The 20,067-nt window shown below is 45.5% G+C and overlaps 2 protein-coding genes across 4 annotated transcripts in view; one reads left to right on the top strand and one right to left on the bottom strand.

Annotated features, from left to right (window-relative positions):
- RPAP3 (RNA polymerase II associated protein 3) overlaps window positions 1-1,533 on the bottom strand; it is a 49,594-nt gene extending 48,061 nt beyond the window's left edge. Inside the window, exon 1 of one of the 3 annotated variants that reach the window (XM_077833778.1) lies at window positions 1,497-1,533. The gene's annotated coding sequence lies outside the window, so the exon portion shown is untranslated. Of the gene's footprint in view, window positions 1-95; window positions 257-1,325; window positions 1,468-1,496 lie in introns of those variants that run through there. The other 2 variants (XM_077833771.1, XM_077833785.1) reach the window with 2 other exon arrangements.
- Window positions 1,516-18,540, top strand: ATP23 (ATP23 metallopeptidase and ATP synthase assembly factor homolog). Its single transcript, XM_077833798.1, has 6 exons — window positions 1,516-1,844; window positions 4,410-4,455; window positions 5,021-5,102; window positions 8,957-9,094; window positions 11,143-11,226; window positions 13,984-18,540. Exons 1-6 carry the CDS (start codon window positions 1,676-1,678, stop codon window positions 14,185-14,187), a joined length of 723 nt encoding a protein of 240 aa, XP_077689924.1. The 5' UTR covers window positions 1,516-1,675; the 3' UTR covers window positions 14,188-18,540.
- Window positions 18,541-20,067: the final 1,527 nt, after the last annotated feature.

The following is a 20,067-nucleotide window of genomic DNA, read 5'->3' as shown; positions in this document are numbered from 1 at the left end:
GTATCAACTGAAACTGAAAAAAATGAAATTTTATTCCTATCAGTTCTTTTGCTTGTTCACTGTTAAAAGTAAAGGATAGAGAACATGTCACTTACCAACTATGAGTCACTCTTTGAATTTCATCAACGGGTTAGGTGGGGAAGAGAAGCACCCTGGGTTCAGTCAGTGATGGTTCGAGTTTGGCCAGGAGGAGAAGGGAAGCAGAATGGGTTTGGGTCAGCGGGGGATTGGGTTTGGCTAGGGAGCGAAAGGGAAGCAGACCAGGTTGAGTCAGTGGGGTATCAGGTTAGGCGGGGAAGGGAAGCAGACTGGGTTCGGTCAGTGGGGGTTCGGGTTTGGCTGGGGAGTGCAAGGGGAGTAGACTGGGTTTGGTCACCTGGAGAATCGGGTTTGGCTGGGGAGGGAGGATAGGGTGCAATCTGGGTTTGGCTGGGGGGCGGCGTAGGATTCAAAGAGCCATAAGGTGAAATGGGCGCTCTCCTTTCCAGTCCCTGACATGCAGCAGCGGGCCAAGTGCACTTGCAACAGGGCAATGGGAGCGCGTCGCCTGCTTTGCCTTCACAAGTCCGTCCTGTGCCCTGGCTGAGGAGTTGAATGCTGGGCTCTTGCTCCGGCAGCAGGGGCGTGGGGCAGGCAGGATAATGTATCTACCAACACAGCAATCTTTAGAATTATCGATTCACAATCAAAGGACTTCACGGGATTTCTAAATGGCAGCAGTCGGAGATCAATTCATTGGGAACATGGTTTTTATCACCTGCCTACAGTCTGCAAATCTAACCAAAGGACTTCACTAACCACTGGCTTTCTAAAAGGCAAGAGAGCAATTCACTGGGAGCGTGGTTCTTTTACGTCCTTCCTACCGTCTGCAATCTGCTGCCAGCCTCTTGATTGATATACGGTCCTACTTTTGGCACCCCCAAATCTTGGCCCCCTAGGCAGCTGCCTAGTTTGCCTAGTGGTTGCACCAGCCATGCGCGTAAGTGCCTTTGTTGACCCCAGGCCTTACTCTCTCCCGGCCTCAGTTCCCCATCTACGGACTGGGCCAGCAGCGCTGTTCACAGCCCATTGGTGCCCCCAGGGGCTCAGGCGCTGCCCTGAGGAGGACGGGGAAAGGGACAGGCAGAGGCGGGTCAGGCCAGGGTCCCTGGCGCCTCACATGCCCCCAGCCGTTGCAGCCGCTCTCTGGCGGTGCGGAAGCAAACGTGACTGCTCGGGCTCATCCCGCGACAGGTGCCCCCTCTCCCCCGGCCAGGAGACCAGGGACCCAGCCGCCCCGCCCCCGGACAGGTTGAAACCGCCGCCCCGCGCTCTCCAGACCCCACCTTAAGCCGGTTCCCGCCTCCTCCTGCCGCCGCTAGCGCCGCCAACCGCGGCCGGCGCTTCCCAGAGTGCACCGCGGCTGGGGCTGGAAACAGAGTCACCCGCGCTCCGCCTGACGGGGCCTTGGCCCAGCTGCCGCCCGGCCCGCGCAGCGCCGCTCCGCGACCACTCACCCCGAGCGACCGTTCGCGCTGCTGTCATGGCTGCCAGCGCCGCCCCTCGGCTCGCAGCACGTGGGGCGCAGCCGCCCCGGTGATTGGCGGGGCGGGGCCGGAGTTGACCTTTGCCCGGGAACCGCCGCTGCCGGGGTCTTGTCTCCAAGCCGCCTGTGAGCGCCCGGGGAGCCGGGCCCATGGATCGGAGCGAGCCGCCGCCGGAGGTGGCCGAGGGGGAGGATTTCGGTTACCGGCTCTTCCCGGAGCGGCGCAGCGAGGCCAAGCCGCCGCGCAGCTTCCTGGCCACCAGCCTCTTCACCTTCAACCACAAGTGCCGGGTGATGCTGAAGATCGCCCTGGACACAAGTAGGCACCGAGGGGGGCTCCCGAGCCCTGGGGGCGCGGCGGGGTCGGCTCTGAGCGCGGGGTTTGAGGGGCCTGCCAGGCCGGGGGCGCAGAGCTTCTCGCCCAGGGGCCGGGTGTCGTGTGAGAAGCGGCTGCCCGGTGCTGCCAGTAGCAGTTACTGATATTAGAGCTGCTCGCTGACCTAATCTGCCAGGGGGCCGGGGGTAGCGAACTGGGGCCAGTGGCTGTTACGGATCCGTAAGGCTGTTCTTATTTGCTGACTTGTCCGAATTTGCTAAAACTTGACCGTGGTGTGGGATGGAAACAAAGTCTTCAGCTTCCAGAGGACCCTGCCTGGTGTCCATAAGTGTCCATTACTTCTTAATGGGGGTGAGGTCATTTAAACATCTTGTGTTTTGCGGCTTCATTTACTGTGCTAGCACAACATAGCAAGTGAAACACAGATGTCCTTGCTAAAGGTATTAGCATGTACTTATACATATTTTGAATGAGCATTTGTTCTTAAAATATACATTAAATATCACAGTGACAGGCATTTGCACACTTACAAAGGTAAACGATGAAGTGCTAAGACAGGGATGGGCAAACTTTTTGGCCCGAGGGCCACATCTGGGAATGGAAATTGTATGGCAAGCCATAAATGCTCACAAAATTGGGTTGGGTGCAGGAGGGGGTGAGGGCTCTGGCTGGGGGTGCGGACTCTGGGGTGGGGCCAGAAATGAGGAGTTCAGGGTATAGGACGGGAGTCTCCAGGCTGGGACAGGGGGTTGGGATGCGGGGGGGGATGGACAGGGTGAGGGCTCTGGCTGGAGATGCGGGCTCTGGGGTGGGACTGGGGATGAGGGATTTGAGGTGTAGGAGGGTTGGCTCCAGGCTGAGACCGAGGGGTTTGGAGGGCAGGAGGGGGATCAGGGTGGGGACTGGGACACGGGGGGGGTGGGGGGGGGTTAGGGCTCTGGCTGGGGCTGCAAGCTGTGGGGTGGGGCCATAAATGAGGAGTTCAGAGTGTGGGAGGGGCTGGGCTGGGGCAGGGGAGTTAAGGGCTCCGGCTGGGGCTGGCGATGAGGGGTTTGGGGTGCAGAGGGGGCTCCGGGCTGGGATCGAGGAGTTTGGAGGGCGGGAGGGGGATCAGGGCAGGAGCTTGGGACGCGGGAGGGGCTCAAAGGTACAGGCTCCGGGCAATGCTTCTCTCAACTAGCTTCTAGAAGCAGTGGCATATCCCTCCTCCAGCTCTTACCAGAGGTGTGGCCAGGCCTCGGGGTACCACATCAGGGGGCAGGGCGGGGGGGGTGCTCACCTCAGGTGGCTCCCCATCCCTGCTGCTCCTGGCGGAGGCGTGGCCAGGCAGCTCTGCAAGCAGGCATGTGCCAGGCTGTCTCTGTCTGAAGGCACCACCTGCTGCAGCTCCCATTGGCCGCAGTTCCTGGCCATGGGCTGGGAGCCACAGAGTCAGTACTCGGGGTCGGGGGACGGAGGCAGCGTGCCTGGAGAACTGCCTGGCCGTGCCTCCGCCAGCAATAGCAGGGACAGGGAGCTGCCGGAGGGGAGCCCCCCATCTGGAACCCTGCACCCCAACTCCTTGCCCCAAACTCCCTCCCAGAGTGTGCCCCATAGCCCCTCCCACGCTCCAGCCCCCTGCTGGCCCCACACCAACCGCACTATAAATCGGACTTTCCGTGCAGATCAGATATGCCGGTTTACAGAGCTTGCTGCTGGTTGGCGAAGTGCTGGATAAAAGAGCTTTTACTGTATTGATTTTGGCAGTGCAGCGGGCAGTGCAGCGGGGGGGGGGGGGGAGGGGGATATTTGGAGCTTTTGGCATCTGTGAAGATACTGTAGGAATTGGTTTAATTGTGAGTAACTGGATGTTTCTGTTAAAGTGACCACCTCTAAAAAGCCCCTTCATTGTTCTTGGGCTTTTGTCTTGCTATGTAACTTTCCTTGTTCATCTTCCATATCTGCACTAATTCTGGTTAATTAATTAAGAAAATAACCTTCCAGAAGTGGCTGCTATATGTTCTTTTTACCCAGAAGGCCCTTTTCTGTAGATTGAGGGCAAATACTAATTCTACACTTAGTCTCCATTATTATACACTGAGGCTGGGTGTACACTACATTAACAGTATCAGAAAGGGACTTTTCTTATTGTCGTAGTAAATCCACCTCTCTGAGAGGCCACAGCTGGGTTGACCAAAGTTTTAGGTGGAGGTCTGGCCTGACACTACATTACGCTAAGTTCTGTACAGAATTCAGAAGTGGCCTCTACACAAGCATTTGCTATTTAAACTATGGCTGTGTGCCCTGCAGTGAATTGAGCATTGTGTGGCTTTGAATGTCATTTTTAATTAATCTGAACTAGGACAATTGTAAATTGACTTCTCATCCAGTGCTTTTCCAAAGAAAGTCATGCTGCTCTTACTTTAAGATGCAGTGTCAATTCATCACCATATAATGATAATTGCATAAATCTCACTTCGTAATTATCTTTTATGTAATAAATAACTGAACTTTACTTGCTGTACAAAATTTTGTATAGAGAAATTGATTGCAGCATTGTTTTTCTAGGTCCTTATGCTCAACTTCTTCTTGATGCTATGAAGCAGTCTGGCTGGTAGGTCAACCTCTGACTTGTGCGTTCTATATTGACTTCTGGTATGATGGGATAGCCTAATTTTGGCAATTAATTGGTCTTTGACTATAAGCAGTAAATATTCCCAATGGCCTGTGATGGGATGTTAGATGGAGTGGGATCTGAGTTACTACAGAGAATTCTTTCCTGGGCGTCTGGCTGGTGAATCTTGCCCACATGCTCAGGGTTTAGCTGATCGCCATATTTGGGATTGGGAAGGAAATTTCCTCCAGGGCAGATTGGTAGAAGCCCTGGGGGTTTTTTGCCTTCCTCTACAGCGTGGGACACGGGTCACTTGCTGGAGGATTCTCTGCACTTTGAAGTCTTTAAACCATGATTTGAGGACCTCGATAGCTCAGACATAGGTTAGGGGTTTGTTACAGGAGTGGGTGGGTGAGATTCTGTGACCTGCGTTGTGCAGGAGGTCAGACTAGATGATCATAATGGTCCCTTCTGACCTTAAAGTCTATGAATCTATAGTGAATGGATTTTCCTTAGCAATCTTATTTAAAATTTCCCTCTAACATCATACTTCTTGACCTTTCAGCACTGTTCATAAAGATCGGCACTTTGCCTGTGAAGACTGTGATGGGTGTGTCAGTGGAGGTTTTGATGCCGCAACATCACAGGTGGGCGTTGATGTTGACTATTTTAATATCCTACAAAGTGAAAAAGATTACAAGAAAATGTATTTATAATCAAAATCAGATTTTTAAATGTTGGAAGTTTGATTTAAATACATAAAAGAAAGTTAACTTTAAAATTTGGTAGATCCATGCTTATCCTTAGCTACTGACGCTTCTTTGTAAAGTGCTTTGAGCTGTGTTAATGAAAAGCATTATGTACGCGTTATTATTTGGAGATAACATCACTAATCTTAGTACACAGCAGGTTGAAGTCATGGTTAATGGAGAAAAATAGTGGGATCCTCAAAGTTCTCAGTGATGCAGATGACCTGCCTGGGATCTTTGAGGGATTGTAGGATAACTATAAAATGAAAGAATTAGGGTTATCTTAAATTTGTTTAAGGAAATATATGTGTTGTAAAGAAAGGCCCATACTAGCAAGTAGAAGGAAGGCCTTGAAAATAATGAGTTACAGGCCAGAAGAAATGAACTAAGGGAGGATGTCTGATTCAAAGAATAATAAAATAAAAGAGAGCTTCTGAAAAGAAGGCCTCTGATCAACGGGGTGACTGCAGATTAGTTTTAAATAAGAAAGAGAATCTGTCTTAAAATGAGCCAGCACGGCCCTAACAACCCCACGTACCAGTGTTACCTAAAAATTAGGGCCTATGTAAACCCAGATGCAAAGGAAAACCCATTTGGTCAGCAAGAAGGAGGGGAAGAGATTGTAAATCTTATCTGGATTAAGACTGGGAATAAGGGTGCACAATCTCAAGTTGTTTTTTAGCTGATGTCAGTAATTGGCAATGACATCTCTTGATTGTTAAAGGGTATAAAATGTAAACTCTTAAAGGGTTCAATGCTAATACTTGCCTGACCATGTTGGAGCCAACCAATATGATGGAATACATCCAATATTCAAGGAGCTGACAGAGGCGATATCTGAGCCATTAGAAAAAAAATGGAAGAGATTCTAGAGGACTGGAAGGGGGCAAATACACAGTAGAACCTCAGAGTTACGAACACCTTGGGAATAGAGGTTGTTCGTAACTCTGAACAAAATGTTATGGTTGTTCTTTCAAAAGTTTACAACTGAACATTACTTAATACAACTTAGAAACTTTACTATGCAGAAGAAAAATGCCGCTTTTAACCATCTTAATTTAAATGAAACAAGCACAAAGTTTCTTTACCTTGCTAAATCTTTTTTTAAACTTTCCTTTTTTTTTTAGTAGTTTACGTTTACAGTACTGTACTGTATTTGATTTCTATGTTTGTATTTTGGTTTTTTGGTCTCTGCTGCTGCCTGATTGTGTACTTCCAGTTCCCAGTGAGGTGTGTGGGTGACTGGTCAGTTTGTAACTCTGAGATTCTATTGTAGTGCCAATCTATACAAAGGAAAATAAGGACAACATGGGGAATTACAGACTAGTCAGCTTAAGTTCAGTACTCGGAAAGATAATGGAGCAAATCAAGTAATCAATATGCAAATACCTAAACGATGATAAGATGATGAGTAACAATCAACATGGGTTTGTCAAGAACAAATTGTGTCAAACCAACCTAATAGCTTTCTTTGACAGGGTGAGTAGTGGGGAAGCGGTAGATGCGGTATACCCTGACTTTATAATGCTTTTGATACTGTCCCGTGTGACCTCATAAACAAACTAGGGAAATACAACCTAGATCGGGCGGGCAAACTTTGTGGCCCGAGGGCCACATTTGGGTATGGAAATTGTATGGCAGGCCATGAATGCTCACAAAATTGGAATTGGGGTGCAGAAAGGGGTGAGGACTCTGGCTGGGGGTGTGGACTCTGAGCTGGGGCCAGAAATGAGGAGTTCAGGGTACAGGACGGGGCAGCTCCTGGCTGGGGTAGGGGGTTGGGTGGGGGGAAACAGGGGTGGTGGCTCTGGCTGGAGGTGCGGGCTCTGGGGTGGGGTTGAGGGATTTGAGGTGCAGGAGGGTGCTCCAGGCTGGGACCGAGGGGTTCGGAGGGCAGGAGGGGGATCAGGACTGGGGTTGGGACATGGGGGAGAGGGGTTAGGGCTCTGGGATGGGGCCATAAATAAGGAGTTCAGGGTGCGGGAGGGGGCTCCAGGCTGGGGCAGAGGGGGTGAGGGCTCCGGCTGGGGGTGTAGGATCTGGGGTGGAGCAGAGGATAAGGGGTTTGGGATGCAGGAGGGGGCTCTGGGCTGGGATCGAGGGGTTCTGAGGGCAGGAGGGGGATCAGAGCATGGGCTTGGGGTGTGGGAGGGGCTCAAGGGTGCGGGCTCTGGGAGGTGCTTATCTCAAACATCTCCTGGAAGCAGCGGCATGTCCCCTCTCCAGCTCCTACGCAGAGGAACGGCAGGGTGGCTCTGCACACTGCCCTGTCCTCAGGTGCCGTCCTGCAGCTCCCATTGGCTGCAGTTCCCGGCCAATGGGAACTACAGGGGCGGTGCTTGGCGCAGGGGAAGTGTGCAGAGCTCCCTGGCTGCCCCAAATGTAGGAGCTGGAGGAGGGACATGCTGCTGCTTCCGGGACACACTTGCGCAGAACGCTGCGACACGCATGCGCAGAACGGACCCCATCTCCGTCTGGTGCGCGGGTGTGGGGCAAGCCCCAGACCCCGCTCGCCAGCAGGAGCTTGAGGGCAAGATGAAATTGGCTGGCAGGTTGGATGTGGCCCGCGGGCCGTAGTTTGCCCACCCCGACCTAGGTGGAGCTATTATAAGGTGGGTGCATAACTGGTTGGAAAACAGTTCCAAGACAGTAGTTAGCAGTGTTTCGCAGTCAAGCTGGAAGGGCATATCGAGTGCAGTCCCACAGGGATTGTTCCTGGGTCTGCCTCTGTTCAATATCTTCATAAATGATTTAGATAATGACGTAGAGAGTACACTTATAAAGTTTAGGGTATTCCACTTAAGAAGGAACAGTCAGTTCGACACATAAGAAATGGGAAATGACTGTCTAGGAAGGAGTACTGCAGAAAAGTGGATTAAATATGAGTCAAAAGTGTAACACTGTTGCAAAAGAAGAAAACATCATTCTGGGATTTGTCAGCAAGAGTATTTTAAGCAAGACATGAGAAGTAATTCTTCCACTCTATTCTGTGCTGATAAGGCCTCAACTGGAGTGTTGTGTCCAGTTCTGATGTCACATTTCAGGAAAGATGTGGACAAATTGGAGAACCTCCAGAGGAGCACAACAAAAATGATTAAAGGTCTAGAAAATATGACCTATGAATGAAGAATGAAAAAACTGTTTGTTTAGTCTGGAGAAGAGCAGTCTGGGGGCGGTGGTTATGATAACAGTTTTCAAGTACATAAAAGGTTGTTCCTAACTGTCAGGATAGTTAAGCACTGGAACAAATTGCCTAGGAAGGTTATGCAATATCCATCATTGTAGGTTTTTAAGAACAGGTTAGATGAATATCTGTCAGGAATGATCTAGTTTTTACTTAGTCCTGCTTTAAGTATAGGGGACTGGACTAAATCTACTGAGGTCTCTTCCAGTCATACACATGTATGATTTAATGATTATGGGTCTAAGAACCCCTGGGTTTAGCCCATTTGAAAGTATCTTGATCAAATGCTTGTAAAATGTTGTTTTTTGTTTTTTTTTTTTTTACTGTGGGGATGTAGTAAAGGGCTTATTAGTTAGGCTTTTAGGTATGTTTAGAGCAATTGTATAAATACTATTTGACCTTTGAATTTAATAAAGGAATTATGGTTAAATTAGTATTGTAGTGATTGCGTAAATAATTCCAACAGGATCGGGAGTAAAGCCAGTAATACTGTTCAAAGCTAGTATACTCTTGCAAGGAAAATTCCTTTAACTTTCTGCTAAAGACTTCCTATATTTTTGTTCTACAGATTGTTCTATGCCAGAACAATATTCATCAACAATCCCATATGAACCGAGTAGTTACACATGAACTGATTCATGCTTTTGATCACTGTCGTGCACATGTTGACTGGTTCAGCAATGTCAAACATTTAGCCTGTTCAGAGGTAAGTCAATGTGCTTGTCACACACAAGTAGGCTTCTTACTTGAGTCTGAGTGTTACTGGTGGCTATTAGAGGTTTTGGTGCTGAGCCAAACATTCTGTTCTATCCAAACATAATTCAGTATAACTCCTTCTTCATCCTCCTCCCCCACCCACCTTTTGTTGGTTCAATCTAGAGACCAGATTTGTTCAAAGTACAAGTTGAAATACTATGTTTTGGAGTTTAACAAACAAATGTAATACATCATACATATTTATCTGCTTCTGATATGTAATGAAGTGAATATTATCATGTTTCAATAGCTACAGAATAAAAACATGTAGATGATAGTACAGTATTTATAAAGTTCCTTTTTCTACAAATACTGATATTTTGTATAATCTTCATAGTAGTATATTAGAGTTCAAAAGTAAGGTTAATAACAGAAGTGACTTTTCCTGTAAAAATATTTACTTATTATTTCATTGACTGTAGCCTTAATAATCATAAACCTCTGTTCATGACACTCTAATCCTTTCCTGGAGAGTGGTTATTACCAGATTGAGTGGCACATAGCTGCTTGTGTAGCATGGAGAACTTGATGGATTATGAAACGAAACTAAGCTACTTACACAGGTTACTAATAGTTCATTTTGGAATATGAACCAGAATTATATGAATATATTTCCATGTAAATGTCATCTTTCTCATTTTGATAAAGTAGAAAATTTCCTCACCGTAACAAAAAAAATTATTCTATGCCAATAAAGATAATGTAAATATATAGAGTTAAATGGTGTCTGTGTCATTTTAGTTTAAAACATTTAGGAGTACTTTTCAAGAACTGTAAAGAATGATATCTGGAGTTGATAGCAGAAACTTACAGGTTTCATTGTAAAACTGCAGATTCAGTATTCTGTCCTAATGAGAGAAGTAATCTAATGAATTTGCTACCAAAAGGTCAGATTTTATACAGGTACATGAAATTGTATATCATGTTTGCATTTGTTTTACCTGGAGAAGATGCACTTTAAGTGGAAGTCAGCTGTGATTTCTTTGTAATTCTTCTTAGAAATGAATTTGGTTTAGTATCTAGTAGCCACATATACAATATCATTAAAGCCCCTCTGGAATTCAGAAATTTCATTATCTACCTACCTGCTTTTTGTCTCTAAAGGAGTAATAGGGTGCCATTGTGCTGAATGTAAAAAATTAGAACTTAAGATTTAACACAAGATTGGGCTCAAACTTTTCTGGGAATTGCTTGCTTGTACTTTTTGGCCCGTTTTTTGTGTCTAAACAACTTTTGCCCTTTCAATCTTTTAAATTCATCAGTACAAATACTAGCTTCCTCTTATGAAACAATGATTTTTTTTTTTCTACACATGATTTTAATTTTTTTTTTTTTTTAATAAACTACTGGAGCAGTGTTTCCCATCCCAGAAGGTAGGCTATACCAAGGAAGCCCCAGACTAGTCTGGAGGAGGGAGAGAAAGTGCAAGGAAGAGGAAGAGAAATGTGCATGACTCTGTCTGTACTTCTCTTAATGAAGCTGTGTTCCTGCTACTGTGGAAAATGCAGCAGGTGGTTCTTTGAAAGCTACTTGCCTGCCTTCCTTGCTCTTACAGTAGTCCCTAATGCAGATGGCAACAGGAGCATCTCACAGGGTTTTCAAGTTCAAGCAGTGGCTCAGAGATCTAATTTTTTCTTCTCTACTCCCTGATCACTCATTTCATCTGCAAGAACATGTATGACTTGGCCCTCCGGAGTCACCAATGGATATTCCCTCCAGAACAATATGTAGCCTTTATATAGGAGCGGGGAGGTACTATGAAAAGAAAAAAGCAAAAGTACAGGAAAGAGCAAAATCAGGGGAAAAGATGGTGGTCAATGAACCATGCCCTGGCATAGCTGACACCAAGAAGGCAAAGAAGGGTTCAGTGTTCCCCAGTTAAGCACAAAGAGGGAGAATCCACCAGAAAAATACTGGAAACTACTTCATTATATTAAGACTTACTGTAATGCTCTGACTTTTCCATTTATTTTCTGTGGTCTTTTGTTTTCATGATAGATTCGAGCTGCTAATCTCAGTGGAGACTGCTCACTCATAAATGAAATGACCAGATTTAAATTTGGATTAAAACAGCACCATCAGGTAAAGAAGACTGTGCCTTGTAAATAATGCTTACTTATGTTAAGGAACAGTACAGTATGGCTTTGGACTTTATTATCGTAGTCCATCAAGCAATACACCAACTCCCATTAAATTCCTAGCCACAATCTTACCACAGGAAAAACAGTAGATGATGGGAAATCATTGTAAATTTTGTATAATTTTATATTGCCCACCTACCCATCCATATCTGACTTTCGCCTGCCACTTCCCAAAACCTAAATTTTCCCCTCTAGCTCTCTCACCTTCAGTCCTTTTCCTTTCTGCCTCTCCTAGCTTCCCCTTCCTCAAGTCATCCCTACCTCTCTGTTTTTCTAAATTGCCTCCATACCACTGCCCCACACTCCCCAGCTCTCCCACCCATCTCCCTCCGCTCACCCCTGTATCTGAGGTGTTGGCTGTCATTCTTGTCAATTTCATGGTTCCATCTGGAACTGAAGCCAGGGTGAGTCGGGGCTCCTGCACCAACGAGTGGGGAGCTGAGAGCTGTGGGGAGGGGGGCGCACCGGGCTCCTGGTGGGGAGTCAAGAGCGCAGGGAGCTGATAGCCCAGGTGGGGAGCTGGTAGCTGATGGGGGGGGGGGGGGGCAGCCAGGCTCTTGGTGGGGAGCTGCATGTGGAGCTGAGAGTCTGGGCTCTTGTGCCTCCTCCCCCGCCCCCCCACACACACTGCCCTTCTAAAGTAAATGGAAGCGCTCCTTGTGAGAATGCACACCGCTGACAGAAGGAGGATTGTGTGGACATTAACCATCACAATAGTTACTGCGGTGGCTGTAAGTCAACCTAACATAGGTTGACTTAAGTTTTTAATACAGACATGCCCCCAGTGTCTCCTCACTCCATTGCCCTCTTCACAGTTTCTCCTTGTACCTGGCTCCTCTCCTCCCTTATATCTGTCTCCTAAGGAGGAGGGAGAGAAGAACCTGCTGCTGGATGGTAACCTGATTTGGTAGTGACTCCTCTTTGTCCCCCTGCTTCTATTGCTCCCAGGCCCTTTCAGGGGAGGGGCATAGGTGGGCCGGGATGGAGCTGAGCTGGCTGCAGCCTCTCCTGCCTTGTCAGAAGGATAAAACGGCTCCTTCTGGCAGTAGGCTCCAGTGAGACTCCTACTCTGTGCAGGAGCTAAATGGCAGCTGGCAGGAAGAGGAGAGCTGGCTGAATGCTGCTTCACGAAGCAGCAGCCTGTCTGTTCTCTCCCTTCTGCTATCCTTGCTCCTTCCCTTTCTAGCCAGCCAAATGTTCAGGAGACAAATACGTTGTTGATTCCCTCCACCCTACCTTGAAAGCTGCCAGAGACAGGTTGTCCCTATAATTAAGCCTGGATTCTGTTGTCCCACTCTTTGCCTAGTCATGCACACCTGTGCAAAGTTATATCATTCTCATTTGGTATCATTTTACATTCACTGGCCATTGGTGTGGAATGCTACTGGGTCTCTACTCCAGTCCCTGGAATGCCCTGAGCCATGGAGTCCTGACCACCCAGTGATTGTGCAAGAAGCTTCTCTTGCTCAGAGGTTGAGAACATACCAGGGATTTGCTCCCTTCCCTCAGCTACCTTTGCATCTTCTCTGTCCATTTTCTACCAGCATTTGTTTTCCTCTATCATTCTAATTTGGGTAGGGAGCATCTGGCCCTGAAAACAGATTCCAGAGCTGTGCCATTGAAGATGGAAGGGCTCTAAATGAAGGATAAAACTGAAAGGAGAAGAACCTTCAAGATCAAGCTTAACATATCTTTTAAGACACTTTCCAAAGGGTTACATTTTTTTTTAGAAGAAAAATTCCCGCAAAAAATAAGATTTTTGCATTGGTAGAATCAATGCATTTTTTAAAAAAAGCTAAATTAGGAGCTTGTGGTTTTTCCAGCTCGAACTACTGCTTAATAAATTAATTACAATGGGTAGTCAGTAAGAACAGAATAAGAGTGACTAGGGTTGACCAGAAGTGTCTTCTGAATTGGATTTTTTCTGAAGCTTTAATTTTTGTTTCCTATGTATGGAAAGACTCAAAAGCCAGTTCAGAATATAAATTTAGTATAGAGTCAGACATGCAGCCCCTTAGTCAGGAAAGGCTCCCCAAGACTTCAGTGGGACTTTTACTTAAGTACAGATCACAGGACTGAACTTGAATAAATCTATTCCTGGCTGATCTAGAGCAGCAATTACTGACAGTGGCTTGGGGATCTTGTGTATCCTTTTCTTCTTTTTAGAGGAAAAGCCCAATAGGTAGCAGTTGCTACAGAAAGGTGGGATCAGGGAAAGTAACCACAGGAGGGGAGAGTGATGGCAGAGGAGTCAAGCCCTCTAGATCTTCTATTTGATGATAGTTGAAAAAGGCTAACTGACACATGGCTGTTCAACTTGGAGCAGGTTTTCTCTTGTGTGAATGTCTAAGTTGTACACTTTTTTTTTTTTACATAAAGCCAGAGTTTTAAACTGCATTTGAATTATTGCTACTCAAAGAAAAATAGCATTTCTTCTTATTACATGAAGATTTAGGTGCATAATGAAAATTAAATAGTTAATTTTAGATTAAAGAAAAATACATTTAAATGATCACAAGTTTGTTTTTGAGATCTGTCTATTTGGAATGGTGTCAGTTTTCTGTGATACATAATTAACTGTAACCTTAATGTTGACGCACATGCAATAGGAACTAACATTTAGATAGATCTGTACAAAATGGTTTGTAACTTGTGACCTCAAATCGTAGCTACAATTTTTTCCCCCCATTTCTTTCAGACCTGTGTACGAGACCGAGCCATTCGCTCCATTTTGGCTGTTAGAAAAGTAAGCAAAGAAACAGCAGAAAAAGCTGTGGATGGAGTTTTTGACTCCTGTTTTAATGATCATGAACCATTCGGAAGAGTCCCACACAGTAGATCAGATGCCAAGTATGCTTACAGAAACTTTCAGAACCGGGATCGATATTATGCAAATTTGTAAAGGTGACTGTTAATCATTAGCAGTACTGTCAAACTGAAAACTTAGGAGGGTGCTGGTGGAGAGAGGAAATTCTGACAAGTAAACTACAATTTTGTATGGAAAGCTTACATAAAAGCCAAATTCCACTGATGAGTTAGAAATAATCTGAGTAAATGAACAAGAGCTGTAAACCATGTATTTCCTTACCTGTTTTTCAGTGTTTCTTTTGACATATCAGATGTTTAATCCACTCGTTTCAATTAATGTGTAAATCTGCTCAGTCCAATTAAGAATTATTTTCAAAATGTCTTTTATCTTTCCTGAATAAAGTGATTTAAGATGTTCAGATTTTTACAAATTATGTGTTGTGTAGATATGTCTGTATAGGATATTGAAAACTGAGCATTCCTTTTTCAAAGTGGGTACCTAAAGTCAGGATCTTAAATCCACATATGGGCACTTAAGGCTAGGTCCACAAAGGATTTAGGTGCTTAATGCTGCTTCAGGTGCCTAAGTCCAATATTTAGATCCTCAAAACCTCTGTTGAGCTGCTGCCAAACCCTGTAGGTGACTACATTTCCTAGGCACCTACATTTTTGCTGGTAGGCAGCAGTGTCTATCCCCAAATTTTGACACTCAACACCTAAGCCCTGGCAGGATTCACAAATTAGGCATTCCCCTGCCTAACTCGCTGATGCAGTGGTAGTGCTCAGAGGCCACCTTAGGCGATGCCTACCAGATTAGGCTCCATACAAAACAGTAGTGGTGGTGTGATTCCACCGAGTTAGGTGCTGAAACACGGAGCCTAAGTCTCCTTTGTGAATCTTCCCTTTCGGGCTTGTCTACATGGTACGTTAGTGTAGAACCAGAAAGCGTGTAAATTCTAGTGTGTACCAGCATGTTGCACACAGTCTGGACCCTGCTGCGTGCACTAAAAGTTACCTAGAGCACACTGACAGAGTCCTACTTGAAACATGACTATGTCAACACGCAGCAGGGTCCACATGCATCAGTTAGTACACAACTCACTTGTGCATGCTAGAATTTACACCCTAGCTGGTGGGCAATAATGTGCCATGTAGACAAACCCTTAAACTCCTTTGACGATCCAAGCCCTAAATAAATGACTAGATTTTCAAATGAGCACAGAAGCTCCCCTTGACTTCAGTGGGAACTTCTAGGCATTCAGTTTTTGCACATTTAACCATGTATTTAACTTAAGCTAAGGCACCCACTTCTAAAAATCTTAGCCAGTCTGTTTTATGCTGTTAGTGGTTGTTTAAAAATAGTGACTTTTTCTTTTGAATGTTTAAAGAGGGACAGTGAGATACCCTTTCATCTAAGGTGGCTACTTACAAATATACAGTTTTGGCCCTTCTCCCATGCAGGGTGCTCCATGCCGTGACTTGTGGGGCTCTTCTCAGATAAACACCTACATCTGCCCATATTAAATTACTGAATCGTAACCTAAAGGTTGTCGTACACTTTTAAAACTTCTTATGGCATAACTGTGTCAGTCAGGGGTATGAAAACCCCCATATCCCCTAGAGACATAGCTATGCCAGCAAAACCACCAATGTAGACACTGCAATGCCAACAGAAGATTGTTTCTGTTGGAAGAGCTAACATCATTGGGGGACAAGATGTTCCTGCACCAGCAGAAAAACTCCTCCTCTCACTGTGTGCTGCTTCTGCGCTAGGGGGTTCTGGTGGCATAGTTGCGCTGCTACAGGCTCTGCCTTGTCGACATAGCTAAGCCTTAAGTCACAAACAGCATCATGTAAAGGGTGTCAGAAAGATAAGGTCTAAAACAAATATTAAGTAAACTGGTTACCTGTACTGCTTTTCTTAGCATTATTTGAATTTCAATTGCTTAACTATAAAAAAAAACCCTGAGTTGGTTTTTCTTTAGAGTTTTATTAACTATCCTTAACAACATCAACTAATAGCATAGGATATAAGGTAAAAGTAGTAATGGACTATGATTTTGCTAACACGGGCTAGAAAATTGATTGATTAATACAGTACATCCAGGTTTTCAGAATCAACGCAACCACAATGAAAAACAACAATGATACTCAATCACTGTCTTGGGAAGGTGACTTTGGTTAGAGTTTGACTCAGTCCCTCAGAATACGAACTCGCTTTTGCCAATTGGTTATCAACTGGGAGGTCTTACCACAGAGGAACCACCACCCAAGTTAAAACAAGACAGTTTGGTCAATTACTTGCACCCTACTCCCCTCCTCTGCCCAGGTCTCCTTCCCAACAGATCTATAGTAGTCAGCTCTTAACCTGCTTCCACATAAATTATATTAGCCCCAGGATCTTATTAACACTCCTGACTAAAACTCCTACTTTCATATGTGATCTTCTTTTACATTTGTATACACTTAGAACTTGAAAGCCAGTGTGAAATCATTAACTGAAGTTAGGCTTGGCTAAATTCAATTTTTATTTTATTTTTATAATTTTGATGGATAACATGCTTGTTAAGCATTTTTTTATTTTTATCAATTTAAATTTTCACAGCTGTGGGAAATTGGGTTAATTTTTTTTTCTGTTTTTTATTTAAATTTTCACAATTGCAGAAAATTGTGGGTGGGTCACACTTATTTGGTGACACTGAGATTTAAAAAATTAAAGCTTTGTAACGATTAAAACAAATGTCAACATCATATGTCAAAACATACAAAGTAAATAGTCTTAAATCAAACTCTAATAATTTCAAGCAGAATTTTCTTTCTTGGCCTTTCTGTAAATTCAGTCATCAATGGAAATATTGTCAGTTTGTGCAAGTATGATGAAATCAACATTTATTGACATTTACCAATACAAATCTAATCCTTTTCAAACCTAACTATAATAGACACATGCAGACTGCTTCACAATCTTAGTCAGAAACAGTAACTTGTTCAATTTCAAACTTGTTCAATTTTACAACAATTTTGGTTGGAACCTCATACTGTTACAAAACAAGGACACATACTGCCGTGCCGCTAAAAGTTGTGCAGTGTAGCTGCTGTTTGTCGGCTCTCCTGTCAACAAAAAACTTCCACTCCCAATGAGCACTGTTTGTGTTTTCCCTGCCGACAGTGTGCTGTTTACACTGGCACTTCTTGCGGCAAAACTTCTGTCGTTCAGGATAACACCTCTGAAAGACAAAAGTTTTGTTGTTCAATTGCCAGAGTAGACAAAGCCTAACTCTGTGACCGTCTTTAAAGCACGTTCACAAGCATGGATGTGCCCTTAATTAAGTACCCAGTTTCAGGAAGTAGTCAGTTGAGTAATTTGGGTTGTCACCAAGAGAAAGTGTGTGTTACTTATCAACAGACCTTTGCTCAGCTGTCAGTTTTCAGCTCAGTCACTGTTCACAGCAGGAGTTGATGCTGCAAATACAGGCAGAGCAAAGGATGGACCTGACTATAGTCTTGTCCTGATGTGCTAGCAGGCAATCTGAATTCCTGGAAAATAAGACAGTTAAATGCGTCTATCCAAGATAGCCGATGACATTGAGTACTTAGGTGGCCAGCTCAGTCTTCTCCCTTCCAGGTGTCTTCAGCTTTCAGGAAGTGATGCGTTGAAGGAGCTGTTTTATCCCATTCCAGTTGAGTGGTCCAGCTTGGCTCCTCTGGTTGGAGTGCTGCTGTGGACCAATTAGATGATAACTCATACTTCTGCCAAAGATTTGAAATATTCAGTCAAAATGAGAGTTGTCCTCTCACTGTCTAATCAGGGAATGTAGGCATCACCTTTGAGCTTTTGCAACTGGGGCTGAAAATTTCCCAGTCTCTTCATACAAAACATCTTGTCATACCAGCTTGTATAAGACCAGTTAGGCCATAGCTGGTGGTACAACCATCTTGGGATAAACATTGAGCATGGGCTGGGTTGCGCTAGTCAGTAATTTATTTCTGCAATTCGCTTTGCTGTGGTGCGTCCCTTGGCCAGCTTCGTAGGCTATGCTTGTTCAAGGTGCAGTTTCTCCATCAGCACTCTACTAGCTGGTGAAATGTGAAGTTTAAAGTTCATATAATTTATAAAGTTCCAGTGCATTCTTTGATGCTTTTTAAACTTGTTTTAAACAGTCCATTATGCAATGCAAAGTCACTTCAAGAACTGCTGTTCTCCAGCAGGCTGGAACAGGTGTATAAATCTTCCATTTCTGTGCTCCTTGTTTTAATAATTCTAGGAACCTTTTTATGCATAACTGAGCTGGATCTCTACATTATTGACCAAATATTTTTGATTATTCCACTCTCATTGTGTCCTTATAAGATGCTATTTGGTTTCAGTCCTTTTTATTTATTGCTTTTTTCAGCACATGTGTATTTCACCAATTTATAGCATAAACATGCTTGATTGCAAATATTAGCGTTGCTTCTTCACTTTATCGCTACACTAAAATAACTCAATATGAATGCAACCTGCTACTTTCCTTAACAGGATTGCCCAAGAGGTAAACCCTGTCATTAAAGTTCGCAATATTTTGCCCCAACCTGTTTTTTGTTCTGTACGAGTGTGATAAGAAGCTGCCCTACATTCTATCACTTGTAGCCAACTTCCATTTTAAAACATAACTTTTATTTAATCACAATAGTTGATTCAATCTGGTTCCCTATTCACCTGTCCCCACTATTTTATCTGGCAATATAATATAGTATCTTAATATTTGATAGTGTGACAGGCTGGATGGCTACAGGAGAGTAATCCTATTGGGATCTGGGAAGTGGGCGGGCGAAGCCCGTCCACTGCTAAAGAATCCTCCCCCAGCCTAAGAGGGGGATCCACAGGACCTGGATACCAAATAAATCCGGGGGACAACTAATGAAATAACAGGGATGGGAGTGTGGTCAAAGGGTCAAACGAAGGGAACAGGATGGGGACACCGAGCAGAGAACCCCAGACAGCGCCCACTGCTCCTCAAAGGCATCAAGGGAATCAGTGGATACTGCCCAGAGGAACTCTGCCCGGATACGTGAACGAACCGAGGATAAGAAATAGGCCCCACAGTCACAGGAGACTCCATTGGCCAACCTCCTCACTCTGGTTTTATAGATGGCCATTTTAGGTAGGGCCAGGAGGAGGTTGACCAGGAGATCCTGTGACTTTGTGGGGCCACGGATAGGGAGTGCATAAATAAGAAGGTGAGGGGAAAAGTGCAACCAAAAACGTAATAAAATATTTGTGAGGAGCCGGAATAGGGGCTGCAGCCTGGCACACTCCCAATATATGTGTGCCAGGGTTTCCCTCACGCCGCAAAAGGGGCAGGTGTCTGGGATGGAGGTGAACCGCGCCAAGAACACGCCCGTGCTCACGGCTCTGTGAAGGAGCCGCCAACTGATATCCCCAGCGGGCCTCGGGACCAAGGTAGAATAGAGGCTGGCCCACTGGGGCTCCTCACCCTCCAAAGGTGGCAGGAGGTCCTGCCATTTTGTATCGGGGCGGGACACAAGGGTGAAGGCGTGAAGGGTGTGGAGCACGAGCGTGTATAGATGTTTCCTTGGCGCGGTTTGGAAGCAGACTGGCTGCATCTTGTGCAGCCAGCTCACAGTAAAGGGGTGAGAGGGTCGGTTGGGTCCACGGGGTAGGGGCCCAATTAAAAGGTCCGGTGGGCCTGGGGTAGAGGGTGGGCGGGGCATGCCCTCGAGCAGGACCCGGTCGAGGTAAGCTCGAGCAGCGGGCGGCAAAGCGGCCTTCACCTCCTGAAGTACACACCGGGGGTGCGAGGTCTGGAGAGCCCCATGCGCCGAGCGAGTGTCACGGGATCCAGCCAGTCTCCCCGGTCGTAGTCCAAGAGGTCTCCGACTCTCGTGAGTTCTGCCAGGATCAAGCTCTGGCACACCGAGCGGGACTCCACCACCTGCACACGGAGCTACAGGAGAGTAAATTTTTTTTGAA

This window comes from Eretmochelys imbricata, chromosome 1, assembly GCF_965152235.1.
Source record: "Eretmochelys imbricata isolate rEreImb1 chromosome 1, rEreImb1.hap1, whole genome shotgun sequence".
In the NCBI taxonomy this organism is placed as follows: Eukaryota; Metazoa; Chordata; order Testudines; family Cheloniidae; genus Eretmochelys; species Eretmochelys imbricata.
This window is presented reverse-complemented; position numbering and strand designations above follow the sequence as displayed.